Consider the following 19,036-nt stretch of genomic DNA (forward strand, 5'->3'; position numbering starts at 1 on the left):
TATATATATATATATATATATATATATATATTTTTTTTTTTTTTTTTATTTTTTTTTTGTCGAGAGTTTTATACCTTGAGAGATATTTTCTCTGCATGAAGTCTCATCATGACTCCATTTTTGCATCAATGAGGCAGAATGAAAAGTAAAACATTATATTTAATTAAGACGACATATACCACCTCATTACCAACCACATAATTGGGATTCACTTGAGTAGCTTTCTCGTCTGTCAACCACGTCCAAAAACACATATGGCTGACATGACATGCCACCCAGAGTGTTGGGGGAAACTATAAGTACTTGTACTCAAGTCAAAATCTTTCAGGAAGTAATCTGTCATTTTCATTCTGCAAATTTTGGATTCATAGGCTGGATAATATTAAATGAGACTTTTAACACTTGTTGAAACATGCCATACATTGATGACATATTGCTTAAAAATGGCAGGTGTACAATAAATGTTTTTAGACGACAAAATATCAGTGAGGAACAAATCTATCTTTGTTTTGACTCTTATTTTTACTCTTAGATACACAAAAAAAGGTCAACGTGTTTTAGTAGAACAATTTTCTAAGGGCTGGGGAACATAATTCAATTAAATTAAATTCAATTCAGTTCAATTCAGTTCAACTCAATTTAATTTAATTTAATTTAATTCATTTATAGAGTCAGAATTTATAACAGATGTTTCAAACACTAGAAAGAAACTAAAATTCATATGCAAAAATATCAAGTCAATTCATTTCAGTCATGCAGACTGATTGAAACTCAGTTACATTCCCATCTGATCCTAGGAGGGTGAGGCTGCGGCTGCCATCCAGGCATGAACCATAACAGATTAAAACTTTCTTTCAGCAAATTCCTTTTTATTTCTTTTTGCCACTCTTTTGTAAAGGTCATTTTGTATGTTGCATGGGTAGTAGTTGTGCTGTCAACTGAATCTCCAACATGAGCTGTGGCCCTGCACTCTTCCAGAGTTACTATGTGCCTTTTGGCTGCGTCTCTGATTAATGCCTTTCTTGTCAGGCCTGTCAGATCAGGTGGGCGCTTCTGTGTTGGTGGGTTTGCAGCTCTGCAGCACTCTTTCCATTTGCAGATGATAGATTGAATAGTTCCTCAAATGATTGTTGGCTCTGCTTTAAACTTCATCACAAAGTTATCTCCAACTTTTCCATTGTATTTACTGATCTACATGATGCTGTCTGTTGATCAAAGTTCGCTAGCAGATCTCTGCGACTTTTACATTCTGAGAAATAATTGCCCAGAGTTGGACTTTACATAATAATTTTGCTTGCTCTAAAAACATTTTGTCACTGTATATTTTATTTCGGGGTTCTAAGATATAGAGGGGGCTGACAAAACAAGTGCCATGATTCAAATTTTAACTTAGAACAAAAAGGTCATTGTGCATTCTTCCTTCCACTTCACAATTATGTTCTAATTGTGAAATGCAATTATAGCACTGTGTCTTAATGAAGATCTCAATAAAACACAATAAAGTCTGTGTGTCTATGCACATGAAAAAAGTGAAAGGAGAACATGGATATTTTTGCAAAGGCTCATTTGTGTTAATTACAAACAGAAAAAATAGGACTCACAGTCACTAATTTTACTGAAAAATTATGGATAGTTAAAAAAAAATCGCTATTGTATTCACAGTAAATTATTACATATTTAGATTCATTGTAGAAAATAAGTGGAAATAATTACAAGCTAAAGAACAGCTCAAACAGTACCAGATATTAAGGGAAGGAATATAAATCGCTACCAATGCTCACAGCACATAAAGCCTCCACAAAAGAGAGTCAGTCTGAGCTTGAGAGAGACAGAGTGACCTTGACAAAGCAGAAATGTTTCTATAAAAAGTTTATTCATGCAGGAATGAATATGCCCACGTCAGCAACACTGCCACCTATTATTCTTAAGTTCGGCATGATTCAGAGCCTGGTTGCAAGACAACAACGTCTTATGATGGGGGCTGTTCATATTTTCAGGGAGCTCCAACTGTCTGTGGCTGTCCCTTAGTCTCTCTGACTGAGCATGTGCAGAGAGGCACTGCAGTGCTGCACTGTGAGAAGAGACAGACAGAGGAGAGGCGAGTTCCCATTGCTGTCCCATGTGTGCAAAAAGAATTTAGAGAATAAAAGAACATGTTTGTGGGTAGTCCGCGACTGCAGGCCTCCACGGTGAGGAATCCATTAAGCATTAAAGGGTTCGCGTCAATGTCAGCAACCCACAAGACAGTGAATCACTTTTCACGGCACGTATTCTAATTTACCAGTGCATGAGAGCATGTGTTGTTTGGGTGGTTCTCTTGCCAAATAGATATTCTGAGAGTGTTTAGTAAAATAAGGCAGTTCAGGGTGAAATAATTTCCACCTTTCTTCAGTGTTAACTTTCTGCTCTTACCTCAATAAGCTCCTTTAATCAAAACACACAGCCAATAGATCTTGTTTATTCCCCATGTAAAACACAATCCTGCAACATTCCTTCTTTAATTGCTTTCCTGTCTAATCTCGTTTAGAGCTGATTGTTGCCTCAGTTTTACAGATCCCCTCCATTTACATTTACTTAAATAAAAAAAAGGTGGCATAAATAACCCAAAGATCATTGATAAAAACTAATCCCTGCAATTGTCAAAAAGATGGTTACACTATAAAAAATACATTTCTAAAAGCAAGGTCATCATCAACAATGGAAAATAAAAACGCATGCAAAACGTGTGTTGCTATACTTATGGCGAAAAACCTAATAAGCAGATTAGAATAAATGATTCTTTGATGTCATAAGTGACTTATTCACATGTCACAGATTATTATTGTATCTGTCTGTTGCAAAACATGTGAGCTGTATCTCCTGTGTCCTCTTGCTTTGATGCAGTATCTGTGCTCAACAGTATTAGATTGTTTGTTGCAGGCATGATCTCTCCCTGCCTGCTGAGGCTGCTGAGGCATCATCAGAACAGGTGGAACGTAAATGGCACAGCATGTGCACCTCACAGTCATGACGCACGCTGATATTTCTAAAAAAGCTGTCATCCATTTTGTGGGCAATGATGACGACAGTGGCGAAAGAAGGGGTGGTGGTGGGGGGGAGGGCGAGATCTGTTGGTCGAAAGGGCCATCAAGTGGCCAGAAGCTGAAGTGCAGCCCTTCAGAGCAGAGCTGCAGCGGATAGTACGGTAGTAGTAGTAGAGGATCTGTTGTAATGAAGCCACCAGACCGGTGAAACACTGCTTTCTCTTGCACTGAGAGCGGTCACGCTTCACCAGGTCCTTTGAAGTGGACTCAAGGTGTCATTTTCTGCCAAATGATTCTCCAAGAGGTACAATTCCCAACTCTTCAAGAATATATATCTTGTAATTGGATCCATTTTATTACCTCTTCCTTGTATAGACACCAACTAATGCGTGGTCCTAAATTGCCCGGTTTAACCGCTTTCCCAAAAAAAAAAAAAAAAAAAAAAAAGCAGATGTAAGTGACACCACAGTCATCTTGTTTCATAAGGATATCTTTTACAGACTCCTCAGTAGTTCTGCTGTAATGCCATCCTGTCTCCTTTAGAAACTGAAGAACTCTTGAGTTCTGCAAAGGCAGGTAAACACTACAGGTGCCGAGACTCAGGTCAAGGTAGCTCATGAATAAGGTCAGCAGTACGTGAGAGGTTTAATGCCACACCTCTTTTAGGCACCTTGACCCAGTTAATGAGTGAGTTTAAAGGTGGATTGGCAGAGCCTAAAAATTGCAATGTGTTAACTGCTGATCACTATGCTGCCTAACATGTTGTTAGAACTTGTCATAATGAGTGAACATGTTCTTCCCTTCGAAACTAAGAGGCAGCTGTTAATGAGCAAGCCTTTAATTCATAAATTGGCCATGTAATCAGTTACGTCTCAACATGAAAAGGTGAAACGTATGCAAAGCAACTGGGATTCAGGCTAAAAATAGTGTGTTTGTCCTGCAGTACTTTAGTAGATTTTGTTTTCTCAGATGCTCAGTTAAATCACAAAGTCTGCTTTTCTCCAACACACCGCTTGGCTTTGTTTGTGATGACTTTGCTGATGTAGATCCCTGGTGTTCTGGCATAGATAATAGAGGCGGATATTTGCTTCATACTTCCAAACATTTGTGAAAATCTGTAATTAAATTTCCGTCTTCCAATTTCTGTTTTGTTCGTTTAATGATTAGCTGACTGAGTTTAGTTGTTTTGGTTATCCTTGACATAGTGCTATGTTGACATAAAATGTGGCTATCTGCCAGGGTGCACAGTCATTTGGGGGGGTATTAAATAAAAATAAATTGCTTGTCAGATTTGCATTTGCAACAATTTTTGCATTGCTTATTTACATATCCAGCCAATAAGACTCGCACATCCCTATGGTGTAAACAGAGTTAGCACCCTAAAAATGTTTTACTGTGCACAAAATATTCTAGGCTTATGTTTGTATCTAGTTTGGAGCTTATTATTTGTTCAATAATTTTGAAAATATGCAGGTCAGGGCAGCTGTGGCTACTATCCAGTAGCTTGTCACCATCAGTATGTGAACGAGTGAATGAATGAATGTAGTGTGAAGCACTTTAGGGTCCTTATATTAATGTTTTGATATAATTCAGAGTGTATCTTCTTTTACTATTTCTACTAAATTTATAAGTTAGGACATTAATTCATATCATTTGTCTGGATATAGACAATTCAAAGATTGTATTTTTAATTGAAATCTACTAAAATTATCTACCTAGTTATCTAGTTCATTTTTAAGAACATTGGCATTTGGTCTTAGCTCATCTTTCATCATGCAAAATGACAAAATATTAATTTTAAAGTCTACTGTAAAAAAAAATCAACCTGATTATTTTTTCCTGGAGATATTGTAAATTGTACTTACGTTTCAATGATCGTAGTATAGACAAATGACAGTTCTTGTATTTGGGTTTTTGAAGGTGTAAACAGATAATTAAACTGCAGGTCATTCAAAAGTAAATCAGTGTGCCTGCCAGAAATCTCACCACTCCACAAATCCTCATTCTGATTCTCTGCTTGTAAAGAGGTCGGATTGAAAATTATGTTATTGATCTACAAGACACTAAATGGTCTCGGCCTAAATTGCGATCTAAAAACATCGGGTTGTTGTTTTTTTTTTTTTTTTTTTTTCCCCAGGTCATCAAATACTGTCATCTCGTGTCCTGACTCTACAGCACCATACTATACAGGAAGAAGGAATGTTGCCCAAACTAAAAACTTTATTGTTCAACCCGAATGTTGCACAACGCAATCTTAATACTTAATTTAGCAGGTGTTCTTAGGTAACAGTAATGTTTTCTGTTGTAGTATACTTCTTTTTTTGTTAAGCACCTTCTTTTTTTTTTCTTTTGGCAATTTTTCATATATATATATATATATATATATATATATATATATATATATATATATATATATATATATATATATATATATCTTGTGCTTGTGGCTTAAGCCAATAAATAAATAAATAAATAAATAAATAAATAAATAAATAAATAAATAAAAGTAATTACTTAAGCACTTTTTCCATCATGTATTGTGTTGCGTACAAGCACACCAGCACGAAAGTAAAGCTCTTTTTTTATTGTGGTTTCCTGCGGTATGATAAATTACCTTGACTTTTCTGACCAAATTCGTTCATTGTTCATCAGCGTTGCTATACTGAAACGTATTTGCCTAGTAGCGTATTCACAGCCGCGCGAGGGCAGCAAAGATTATGACGCACTATAACAGAAGCGCGTGCTTACACGCGCGGGTCTGCCAGAGCTGCTCTCCCTATATTTTTTTTCCTTTGACAGTTCCTCATGCTGAAGGTTTGTTTGTTTGTTACCGTGTCACCCAAACGATTTAGCTTCGCGTCTACAAATTCTTCAAGTATTTTCTAGCATGTCCGATATACTTTTTTTTAATTATTATTATCATTTTACATATTTTTTTTATATGTGATATTAGTGTGGAAGTTCTGGTGACTACATCAAAGGAATTAGGTAACATCTGAGGCTCTTTGTGGGAGATTCACCATGTCTGGGTGAATGGGAGGGTCTGCCTGCCTCCTTCCTAACCTCACCCGCTGAAGTTAAAGCAGAAAGGAGGCAGTCTCTCCAAGCGTGGACAGTCGACAGGTCGACGTCATGCTGCTGCAGCCCAACAGGAGTCCTCTCCTGCTCACCGTCACCTGCATGTGTTTCTCGGGAGCTTTGCTTTGGTCTTACCAGGAAGAGGATGCCAGTGAGGGGTAACTGTTTTCATGATCACTTTTAAACTAACAGAGAAGAAAAATTATGTTCAACTCGGTTCAAAATGTTATATGTTTTCTTTTCCAGGGAAAAATGCTCTGAGAATAATATTTCAACTACAAAGTATCCCTGCGTGAAGTCGACCGGAGAAGTTACGACATGTTACAGGTACACAAAGTTAAATGTATGCAGTAAAAGTAGGAAACAGGAAAACTGCAGTGTTGCAAAATGTTAATCTTAAATCTGTTGTAATAAATCAAATGACCAATTAGCTTGGTTCTTAAAATGAAATAGCGTTTAAGTCTGAAATAGTTAAATTTTATATCTGCCTCAAGAAACAAGAAAACAATTAGAGAACAGTTTGTTTGCTTTTTAATTGTTTCTAGTGAACAGATTTCTCCTGAATTGTACTACCACAATCCATTAAACTTACATGCTTTATACATTTACTTATTGTTTGGAGCTGTATTTACATATGAAAATAGATGGATACCTCCACTGGAAACCTTGTTATCATTATCCTGTGCCCTGACACTGGAGAGTTTCTAAACAATGTGGATTAATCTCCTGTCTGAGGCTACAGATCAATTTGTTAGTAGCTAATCTCTCCTTTGTGCTCAGCCTTCCAGGCATAATGAAAACATACTGCTAATTTTATAAAGTTATTGTTTGTAAGAAATACTTGGAACTCCGCTGACCTCATGGAAAAGTTCATGGTTTAAAATTACTCCCATGTGACAAACAGTATGGATTTTGTATAAAGTAACACAATTAAACAAGCATATTGCTACTCATGTTTGGAAAGAAACTGTCCAGAAAGATGGATCATTTAACTAAAACAAAAACTGCAGAAGCGCTACTGTAACATCTCCAAACCACTTCTTAACATTAGCCTTGATTATAAACTTTTGAGGGTGCTTTAACCTTGTTTGGGGTGACTAATGGCTCAAATGGAATGGGATATGCTATTTACAGACTCATTGTGATTTATATTAAAGGCAAGTGCGTTTTTGCTTCAGAAACACAATCATAAAACTTAGTTAGGGAGCAAATTTCAAACATGTTGCAAAGATCTTAATTTACAACAGATCTCAAGTCCCATTTAAGGAAAGATTTGTCAAGCTAAAAGTCTGACTGTTTCTTGGGTATCTCATGAAAGAAACTGACTTTTGCTTTGCATTGCTTGACCAACCTCTGTCCTTGGTTAAGTGACATCTTTGTTTGATCTTCTCATCTTAAACACAGTCTTGACATAATGATGTTGGTTTATGGTTATTGGCTGCAGCCGCAAATTGTTTCCCACACTGTTTATTTAAAGAAGAAAAATTGCTTCAGCTAAAAGCCATGATAATGTCTCCCAGAGTGCATTTCAGGTCACCTGCGCAGTGTGAGCTGAAGACTAACCCAGCAATCCCTTGCAACATCAGTTAAACAAGTCTCATACATGGCTCCAAAAACTATAAAGCGTGCCTTGAATTCGGTTACATCAACATGGAAATTCTATACAGCGTGTTTCTGTACCAGAGCTAATGTAACTTGCCGCAACATGATTTAAGCTGGCAAACCTATGGTGCTTAAAAATATATACTTATGGTATTCATTAGCTTGGGAATATATAATTGCATAAAGCCTATCAAAGACCTACTTCTGATTAAAGTTACACCCAAATATATAACCAGAAATGTTCACATTTTGGTACATTACAACCACAAATGGCCAAAAATTGGTTAATTGTTTTACACTTTTAACCAAATAATGTAACAAGTGTCACAAGCTTTTGACGCCCTTGAATGAAATCCAGTGCAACTAATCATCTTCAGAAGTTCAGTGTGCACCTGATTCTGTATAAATCCAACTGCTCTGTGAAGGGCTGAGATATTTATTAGAGAGCACTACTGGGTATTTCACAACAACTCACCAAACAAAATACGATCATCCAACTTAGCTAACAGGCTAATTACAGTCCAAAAAACTTGCATTTGTTCATATAGGAATGCTACACGTTTATGCACTCATGTATTTTGGTCTATCAAAAAATTACACGAAAGAAATGCATCAGGGTTTACAGTTGTAACGTGACAAAATTTGAATAAATACAAGGGGCATGAATACTTTTGCAAGGTATTGTTTATTGCAGACCTTTTTTTTCTGAGGAGGAATGCAGAGATGTTTGTCATTGTTTTTTGTCACTCAGCAGTTCAGGTTAAGAAACTGAATTTATTTGATTTTCTTTGCATTTTCATTTCTTTGATAAATCTGGTTTAGAAGTCTTAAATAGACAGCACAAAAGACACATACTGTGGTATGTGTTATGCAACCATGTGCGGAGCTTAAGGTTTCATTCTGGAGCTATTTATCATGTTGTGAAAGGAAGCAGAGGAGACACCAGAGGTTGGTGCCAACTCAGGCCTTCTGTTTTTGAGTCTTTCACTTATTCCACATAGAGATCGTTTTGTTTGGTTTCTTTGTTTTAAAGGCCTAATGTGCCAGTACTGAGCATTTTCAGCCTGCAGACTCTGTGCCTGTGTTCACAGCTCTAAAGATCACGGAGGTAAATGTGCTTGGCTCAAAAGTGAAAAGTGGAAAAAAAAAAAGAAGAGGAAACTTGTAGGTTTTCAGTTCCAAACCTACTTAAATCACAAATTCCTGTGATTGCAACATTATACTTTGCTTAAAACCAGTGACGGGTTTGATTAAGATGATAAGCTGTGAGCTGCTTGTCCCACTTTGGCAATGCTTTCTGAGCTGAGGCCTGCTGCGTTTTCGCAATGAATTGCCCAGAGATCAGTTATGATCATTATTTCCAGGAGTGTGGCTTATCTGCATAAAGATTTTTGTTTCTGTTCTTTTCTTTGTCGGTCTGCTGGTAATTGCTTGCTATGTTAACGATATATTTTTTTCCTCATAATGTATTTTTCCAAAACCGCAATCCCTGCTCTGTGAACCCGTAACACTCTAGGTCCGGAGAACCTCTTCATAACAAAAAGCAGGATTAAAGGAATTACTGAATAGGATAGACAGCTGTGGTAAGAGTAACACTTGATCTGAATCCAGCCTTCAAATTTACTGGCCTTCAAATTCACCTTAGTATTTATCCAGTTAGCTAAATAACAATTTTTCTGAAATATGGAAAATACACCTCAAAGACTTGTTGATGAAAAGCAGCAAGTCTTTGCACTTTTATTGCACCTTTTTTAGTCTGGTTCCCAAGCCTCTGACAATACAAGATGAGAGCCAGATCCAGTGTGTTAACCGTCTTCAGGATGGAGGGACATTAATAATCTTTGTTTATATTTATATTTCTCCTGTGACAAGAATGTATGAAACAGTGATTTCACTGACTTGATTTATTATGTATACACTGTTAGCTTTAACCATCTTGGAAGAAAAAAAAAAAACAGAACACAGTCAAAGTTAAACTTTTTTGTGTGTACTTCAATGACAGTTGCATTAAAGTTGCGAGTGGTATGTGTAATTCTTACGTTTTCTAAATGTTATGAAGGTACATTTAGAAAATGTAAGCATAAGAAAATATAAGCATATTTTCTTATGCTTATTTGCCGTCTTTGTCATAGCAACAACTCTTAGGAAAGTTGACTTTAAGGCGTAAAAAGCTGCGACATTTTATTGGACAAGTTCCACATTGAAACATTATAGTAGGCTAATGCATACATTCTTGTTCCTTTCCATTTCATTTTAATGCAAAGAACAGCAGTAACAGTTCTTTGTCAGTGTTTGCTTTTAATCTAATTGTTGCTTTTCAGTTAGCTTGCTGTAGTTTAGAAATATCTTAAAGAAATGTAGTTGTTGATTTAAACAGAGAGAGAGTGCCATAAAGTTCCAGTAGAGTTATCACTTAAAACACGTTATTCATCTTGGCCACAAGGCCTGAACCCTCTTTTGTTTCCTTTGGTTTCATAAAATCTGTTTTTAACATTAGATTTAAATTTATTCCACACCTTGGAATAGCTGTCTCAGCAGGACTTCCTGCCAGTGTACCAATTCAAATATATTTCTGCATGAAAAACTATGTAGGTTTTTTTTTTTTTTATCTTGACATCATCGTTCCTCCAGTGATCATTACTCTATAAAAGACATTTTGGCAATTCTGAAGGAGTTTAGCATGCCCCAGATAGAATGCGTATTACTCTCTTGGTCGACTTCTTGTCTGACGATGATATAAATGTTCTGGATGGAAAGGAAGAGTGGGGCCATTGACAGTATATATCTTATTTAAAAGAGCTTTTTTTGTTGAAAAAACATGTCTTTATGCAGCTCCTCACATCATGATATTACAAACTAAATCTTTATCTAGCCTCATTAAGCTTCTCCTTAGTAAAGAATAAGCTATCTAATATGTCACGGTCATTCAAAAAGGTGCATTGTAAATTTTGCAACTTAAGTGTTTTATGTTGTCATAAGGGACGTTAGAAAATAATTCAGTATCCATAGAGATGGTGGTTTGAATTAGGCTTCGATATTAATTGTTATTGCCATATTTATAACGCATTAATACTTAATCCCAATGAATTTTTAGATATTAGCTATGTACACTGCCAGAATGAGGCTCCCTGTAACACTCTAAAAAAATACAAACTAGTCACATTTAAAAAAAAAAAAAAGTTAAAATTACTGAGTTGAAAACATTTCAAAGGCAATAATTTTTTCCGATTAGGTCAACATCTTACCCGAGGAAAGAGCATAAAATTAGCCAAAGCTGTTTCTCAATAAACTATAAAAGAAAACAGTCTTATTAATCTTTATTAGTAGACATTATGGAGATAAACACTAAAAGTCACGGCAATCTTAAATGCTTTTAATGATTTACAGCAGCCGGTTGAGATTTTGATTTCTGTGACGTTATCAGAAAAGCATTTAAAAGTGCAGTGAAGGAAAGTTGGTATAATTTTGGTATCTGTAGAGGCGTCTCTGTTAATAAAATGCAATAACAGTTCACCTCTTTAAGGAACTACGTTCGGAATAAGTGACTATGTATAGAAATACCCCACAAAGAGAAACCACATCTTTGAAATGATGCATAATGTCCTGTCAGAAAAAAGCAGCGTCAACATCTGTTTTCTATCAATGGTCAGAAAGAGGATATGAAGGCTTTCAACTGGAGTGCTTTGCTGGTGTGGAGCTTGGACTGTGGATTTAAGGAGCTGACATGAACATTTGGTTTTGCTCCTCAGTGACAGCTCCCACACAGTTACACATTAAAGGGATGTAAAGTCACAAAAAAGGAGGTCAGCTATTGTGACAGGCGATCTCATTCTGTCTGATTTAAAACCTGCTGTGATTTAAGTTGGAGATTATTTTAAAAGTCCAGCCTTCAAGAACAAGTTTCAACCCTTGATAACCATGTCTATAAAATGTATTTTAACAGAGGATTATAAGCACAAATTCATTGTGTGCTCAATGAATTTCAAAAACTAGAGTTGGGCACACAAGTCTGAAGTCATGATTCTTTTCCTAGTTTATAAAATTAGAAAATTTTAAACATGCAATCTCAAACATGTGGATGCATACTCAATAATATTTTGTTAAATATACTTGAGCAAGTTGCATCTTTACCAATTCCCTCTGGCAACCAATAGCAAGCAAACTCCTTTCATGATTCTTGCTTAATGTTTGACTACGCATTGCTAGAATTAGTAGAGTTCATTCAACTCCACAAATCATCAGCATAGATTAGCTTAGCATTTGTGCCCAATATCCAAATTGCTTCCATCAAAAGACATTGAATTACTTGGGGTTTTCAGGAATTGGTCAGGAGCCCCCATCATCATGGAGGCAGCCAGAAAGTTGATTAATTTTAATGTTTAGCCACATCATGTTGTCACTACTGTAACTGGTCAAGGTGCACAAAGTAGATGGAAAATTATTAAATTAGCTCCTTATCAGCAACGACATTGCTTAACAGACTGTTTGATGTAATTGGGTTCAACAGGACAATGATCTCAAAAACACCCCAAAAAAGTCTTTGGGGTGTGTTTTTAATTCAGGTCTTTCCCAGTAAACTAACCAGCAAACTTTTTGTGACCCCCACTCTTCCTGTAAGAACTCCCACCATTTCTTCCAAGAAGAGGAGGCGTTGCATAAAGTCGATGGTTGACGTACAACTTCCTATGGGGTGTCTAACTAAATATTTGTCAGGATTTATTTACATACTGGACAAAGTCGATTTTTTTATTTACATGTTCATAATTTATAATTTCTATGTTTTTTTGTAAAAACAAATAGGAAAAAAAAATGGTTCACAGTGAGATTTTTTTTAGAGAAACATTTTTGTTTTGGGAAAAAATTCACTGCTTTATAAAGGCTTAGTTACTTTGCCATCAGTAGACCTTTTTTAAAAGTCAGGGATAAAGGAGGGATCATATTTGTGGTGAAAAGAGGCCACAGTCTACAGTTTAAGGAAAACTGTGGTTGAACACAGTGGTTTTGTGTGACAGATTCATACATTATCCTCATCCATTAGAGAAGATTTATAACTTCTCTGTCTGCTGAAACAACTGACACAGTAGTGTATGTTGGAAGGAGTGTCTGCCTGCCTCAGCACATTATCACGGCTGTGAAGTCATTAGTTCATTAATAGCCTATGTGAAGGCTGGTGGACTACACACATTACTAATTTTGATCTCTGTAGTTACAATGTTTTTAGACTGAAACTTTTAATGGGCAGTGTTGTCGTTTCTTCATTAATTTGCTTGGAGAGGAGAATTTGAAGATTCTTTTTCTTGAGATTAAAAAGTGCATTTTAAAGCAGCTTAGTTGTAAATGTGTTGTAAATGTGCTAGTTGCTTTCTGCTATGCATATAGTTACAATCAGGCTATAGCATGCCTTACTTTCGAGTCTGGTTATTTTTGCTCATCGAAAGTTTTGATGATTTATCTCTGTGTCTACCTATGTGCATGTCCCACTTTTAAAAATACTTTTGTACAGGTGTTAATATTTGCACCTGCACATGCAGTTCTTGGATTTAGACCTACATTTTAACTTAGAAGAAGCTATTATTATAACACATCCCTTTAATCTGTTTTTAAATCTGAAACAATATTTAGATTTTTGGTAGGGCAGTTCAATTGGGAATCTGTTGCAAAATTATTTGTAATTTACAAACATAATTTTTGGGTATCAAAAATTAAGTTTAAGTTGTTGCAGACCTTGAGTCAAATGGTTTTTTGGTGGAATCTGCAAGATTTTTTTTCTGTCTAGCATTAATCAGGGTTCCTGGACAACATCTCCGTACATCTGTCACTCACTCTTGTTTTTTTTGCAACTTCCCCACTCAAAGTCTGAGCCCTGTAAAATAATCTGCCATAAACATTTTGTCTAAAAGGGGTGCTATTTTGTAGTCTACTTTTAACATTAAATTAGATTCGACTATACACTGAGTGGGGAATAGCTCTTTAGTCATACTGAGCTAAAGACTTTAAGCGTCTCGCAGTCCTAGCTTGATGCTCAGGAAGAGTGAAGCATTTATCATGGTCGAACATAGAGGATTCGATGGGGGTGTCCTGTGCCCACACAAAAAAAAAAAAAAAACTTGTAAAATCGCGTATGTAACGTTCCAGGACCATGCACATGGTATAAAGCACACATGGGGTCCTCTTAGGACTGCAGGGAGGGTTAAAAGATGAAGCAGCAACTCATTCTCCCTCTGCTCCAAGTTAGATATCATGGAGTGTAAAATATTATGTTCAAAGCAGGGGAGGACATAATAGTGTTAAGGAGCACTCTCTGGTGATTCATGGACAGCACAAACCCTATCTCTTCAGCCATATTGTTTTTTTGTTTTTTTTTAAACACTCCTAATTGATTTTTTTTTACAGAAATCTAAATTTTAAACCCTTTCACTATGTCATATTTTTATTATACAGTCCACTATGTTACGAATAAGGAACGAGAGACCTTTTTCTAGTGCCTTGCTTTCGTGTGCTCATTTTTAGAAACATAATTTTGTCTTCAAATGTTCCGATTCTTATCAAACTCTTTTTGGCATGACAATATAGAGAGTGTAATTAGATTTTCTTTTTTTTTTCACTTGCTGCATTATCTCATCTGTTTGCATTTCAGAAAGATTCTGATAATAAAACATGTTTTTCCATAGAGATTAAAATGCTTCCCAGCATGCCTTAAAGCCAGGAGCTTTTTTCAGCATTTTCAACCTCAGACTTCAGGTATAAATTATCTGGAGGAATTGTTTGAAATATTCAACACGCAGACACTTCTGCAGAAAGGCATTACGGATGTAATGGATTAGGAGCTATGTCTCTACTTTTTCCTGCTGAATATCTGTTTCCACTGTTCTGACCATGATATATGCTTGGAAACCACTTAAAGGTCAAACAACTTGCACAAAATGATTTGTAAGATCTGGCTGATCATTTTAAGACCTTCCATGCCCTGTTTCACATTCAGCTGAAACCTTTAAAGTCACGGGCACTTATCCGTACTTTAAATTACTACTCAACATTTTTTTTTTTTTTTAGGTATTTTGGTTTCTGAAAAACCCACTCTTGTTTCTTTTGGCTGACTCTCCTGAAACCATCTGTTTCTTTCCATCGAGAACTGTTGTGTGGTCACGTTTTGGTCATGCTGTGGTTTTGCAGTGGTTAGGTGATGCAGTGATAAGTAGTCTACAGACTGCGGTTTTTCTGCCTCTGTGCTCTTAGTCTGTATATCCAACACTATTTCTTTGTTGCTTTTAGCCTGTTTTTTTTTTTTTTAAATCTACTATTAAGCATATTATTAGAAACACATTGAACTATAGTTACAATTGGCACAGAATTACATTTGTTTGTCAAACTCACAATAGCAAATCCTTTTCTTTTTCATTTCTAGCTTGGATTTTTGAAGACTTAATTTAAATTCCCATTAGAGAAAATTAAAAGCATCTAATTTATCAGCCCTAAAGGACAGCATTTAACGGATATGTTTTACTTGCACCAGTGAACACACATCTCTATATATCAGTCTTTTCAAATTGTAAACAGATGGAGTATTCAACGTTAATAACAGATTTTTGAAGCGGCAGCTCATGTTTGGTGGTTCTTAACAGTGCAGATGTTTCTCCCTCCCTTGAGAACTGTGCTCATTTACTGCTGAATTACATTACATTTGAGTCACTTACGGTTCATTTTCAAAATATTCCCCATTAGCAACACCGTCGGTGTGTTAGTCCACCTGTCAAGTCTTTGTTATACTTTAGTAGTAGAATTGCATTTTGCAGATCTGCTTAAATTACTCTGACATCTTCCTGCTCTTTGCTTTTTCTGTTCTGCATTAAGGAAGGTGCGAGTGTTTTACTTTGTAATGTAACCCACACATTAAGAAGCATTACTTTATTTTAATTATAACTTAAGTTAATCACTGTTGACAAATGTTTGCGTGGAGCTCCTGGGCACTGTATAACATTTCACTTCAGCACTAAAATAACATGGAAACCGTAAATCTCAAGTGGGATAACATGCCCCATATTTTAGTTACCTCATTCACCACATGTGTTTGGAACATATGAAAAGCATAAAGACAGAACTTTTTTTTTTTTCATGTAATGGTTATTTCCACAATTAAGGGTGAAATCTGTGTTGTATGGCCTGTATTTAATGCACTTCTGTTCGCTAACTAAAGTACAGAGGAGAAGTATTTGCAAGTTTACAGACTTCTTGTATCTATTTCTTCTTCATAAATGTTTTAAATCATAAAGCCAATTTTAACATTAATCACAGATAAGTGCCTAAATATAAGCAGTGTTTAAATAAGGATTCAATTGCTCAAGAGTACAAAAACAGCCAAGCATTAACATTGGCATCTTTGATCAACATCTGGTGTTTAAATTCTTTGTCTGTGGTAAGATCACCATAAACAAGACTTGCAAGCAAATAAACACTTACTCATGTCAAAAATTGGACTATCGGCCTCTGAGTAATCAATGGCTGTTCTGTTGATCCTTCTGATTCACCTGAATTACAACAGTAGCCAGACATTAAAATGGCTGAATTATTTCCAATACAGAATATTTATTCTCATTTTTGTCACTAAATGGATGCAAGATGAGAAAGAAAACACAAAATAAATAATGGGGGCCTTTACAAAACTCAGCATTGGTGCCCAGGGATTTTAAACAATAAAACAGCACCAGAGTAAAACAACTGAAGCTCTCTGGCACATCCTTATTGATTTATACACATAATGATTCATAAATGTGACCGAACATTCTGATTGTGACCGAACAGACAGGGAAAGACATTGAATATTTCAAAAATATGTTTGTAATTCATTGGCTCTGGCAGCTTCAATTACCTCTAGAAATGGTGAAAAAAGTGAGTGGCAGGGAAAATATGCTGTTCTATGCAATGTCCTGATGTCAGATGACCAATAAAACTCCCTCTAGAAGATTCCAACGAGCAAAATTTTCATGTAAAATAAATATATATTATAAAATAATATATTTTCTTCAAAGTAGTCAAAATGCTTTTTAGCAATCATTTTAAATTAGCCGACATCAGCGCCTTTGGCAACTCGTTTTATAGAAGTTCTTGATTTTTAAGTTTTTCTTTACCAATAGCCAACCAAGTAACTCCGCTGCTTTTGGGGAGTAGTGTTCTCTTCGTGTTTGATCCTTCAAAATACTGGACTGTGTTCAGAGCGCCAAACTACGGGATGTTCCAGGAAGTAGCACACTAATGGTCTTTCAGATCGTCTCTGAAGCTTGTCTGAAAAAGAATATCCTTTTGTCTGTTTTCCGTGGATGCACACTTAGCACCAAGAAATCACAAATGGAACATATTATGAGCCATGTCTAAGACTTTCTCTGAGTGTGATAACCTCAGTTTGAAACATTATCCTAAAATGGACAAATAATAGCCACAGTAATGACCCTGATCCATGAGTATCTAGCTTACCAAACTACACCAAGGACGCATTGACTATTCAGGACATCACAACAGGGCAAAGTTCAGCATCTAAAGCATTAAAGGCCTCCCTTGCCTGAGTTAAGGTCAGGGTTTTATTATTCTCTGACATTAGGATATTACATGCGTGAATAATTGCAAGGAATTTCAATTACTTACAGTCCCTTCTAAATTCAGCTGTTTTTTAGTGAAAGTCAAGTGCTTTTCATGGTCCCTTCTGTAGTTAACATATAACAGTGATATTTGGCCATTTTTTTGTTATGAAGCGTGGTTTTCATTAGTATCATATGGAAGAGCTCAGGGTAGTTTACGTTGACAGACAGTGTTCCTCTGAATAATTTCCTGAAGAATCAGTTTCAAAAACATCAAAAATAACCTGCGCGTGTCTGTAATAAATGCAGCTTTTTTTTTTTTTTTTACACAGCAGTGAAAGCTTAACTTAAACAGGGAGAAAGATAAATTTAATATGGTAAGGTTTATGATGTTTAATACATCAGTAGAAGAGATTACAGTCGTATTTGATTTGTTTGAAATGGGAACACCAACTGTGAAATAGCTTCAGAGTCAGAGGCTTGACCTGCTTCTATTGATTCAGGCTGGGAGGGTATAGAGGCATTTTTGACTTCAAAGCGAGGTCTGTAGTTTTAAATAAAAAATACACAACGTCCCCCTTTAACGTTACCACTCTGATCAAATCATCACTTTTTACCGAAGCATATTCTTGTAACAAACATTTTAGAAACATTCAGCCTTTTAGTTTGAGGGGGGGGGAAATCCTGCTTCAAACTTTTTTTTTTTTATCATATACCACCATTTTTGGTTGCACTGTTTTTAATAACTAATAAGTCTCTTTTTTCCCAATCGACAGCACATGTCCTTTTTTATGACAGTCCGTGAGATTATTAGTCTGAATTTTGACAATTGTTCTTTTCCAAATCTCTCAAAATCCTTTCAATTCTTTTAAATGCAAATTGTTTTCTTGTTATATAATCCAAGTACACTCGAAGTTCAGAATTTTTTGGTGGAGATCCAATTTCATGCTTTTTTTGCCAATATTTCCCTGACTGTAAACTGAAAATCATCAAAGTCAGCAGAAAAAAGCTTGAAAACTTAGGTCTGTTTGTAATCACAGCTGAAAAAGATCTAATTTATTGAATATGACAATGATATTGCAAATTTTCCATTTAATAAAGCAGCAAAACAGCCCATGATATTCACTCTTGCCACCATGCTTGATGATTATGATGTCTGAAATGCTGCTGAATATCTGATAAAACATGATGCACACATTCTAAAAGTGATTTTTTTTATCAGTTCACGCAACATATTTTGGGAAGTTTTGGGGATCATTAAGATGTGCCTGGAAAACTTACATACAGGTCTTTGAGTCCTCTTTGGGCACATCCTTTGGGCACAGCGAGGCTGTGCTCGTCTCTTTCTTGTTGTTGACGTAATGTTAGAAGGCTAGACACTTCTGGGAAAGTTCAAAATTATTCCGTGTTCTCTTTGTTTATGGCGTCTTAAAGTCTTACAAATGCTTTTGCAACCTTTTTCTAGACTAATATATGTCAAGGACTTTATTGCGTTTTGCTCAATAAGACCTTTTAGCCTGCTTCATATTATCAGATGATTAGGCATTTACTGATTGTCAAGTCAGGCAGTAGTCAGAGCTGGTGTGAGTATTGAAATTAAACTTAACATTTAAAAGATGTGATTAATCATGATTAATAAGGAATTTTCCAATGAGGGCAATTACCTTTTCCCATAAGAACAGGTAGGCATGCACAGCATTTTTCCCCTTTAATAAAATAATCATTAAAAAGGTCCATCCTGTATTTACTCAAGTTGTGTCTGAA

The 19,036-nt window shown here is 35.8% G+C and overlaps 1 protein-coding gene across 2 annotated transcripts in view; it reads left to right on the forward strand.

The window, feature by feature from the left end:
• The first annotated feature begins 5,805 nt into the window (after window positions 1-5,805).
• The window catches only part of LOC106958941 (collagen and calcium-binding EGF domain-containing protein 1-like), a 33,211-nt gene continuing 19,980 nt past the window's right edge, over window positions 5,806-19,036 (forward strand). The window contains exons 1-2 of one of the 2 annotated variants that reach the window (XM_015051130.1): window positions 5,806-6,259; window positions 6,348-6,428. In XM_015051130.1, the coding sequence (XP_014906616.1) occupies window positions 6,156-6,259; window positions 6,348-6,428 (185 nt within the window). In that variant the 5' untranslated portion in view covers window positions 5,806-6,155. The remainder of the gene's footprint in view (window positions 6,260-6,347; window positions 6,429-19,036) is intronic. The other variant, XM_015051129.1, reaches the window with a different exon arrangement.

The sequence above is a fragment of the Poecilia latipinna genome, unplaced genomic scaffold, assembly GCF_001443285.1.
Source record: "Poecilia latipinna isolate Pla-1442-1.1 unplaced genomic scaffold, P_latipinna-1.0 Scaffold1032, whole genome shotgun sequence".
In the NCBI taxonomy this organism is placed as follows: domain Eukaryota; kingdom Metazoa; phylum Chordata; class Actinopteri; order Cyprinodontiformes; family Poeciliidae; genus Poecilia; species Poecilia latipinna.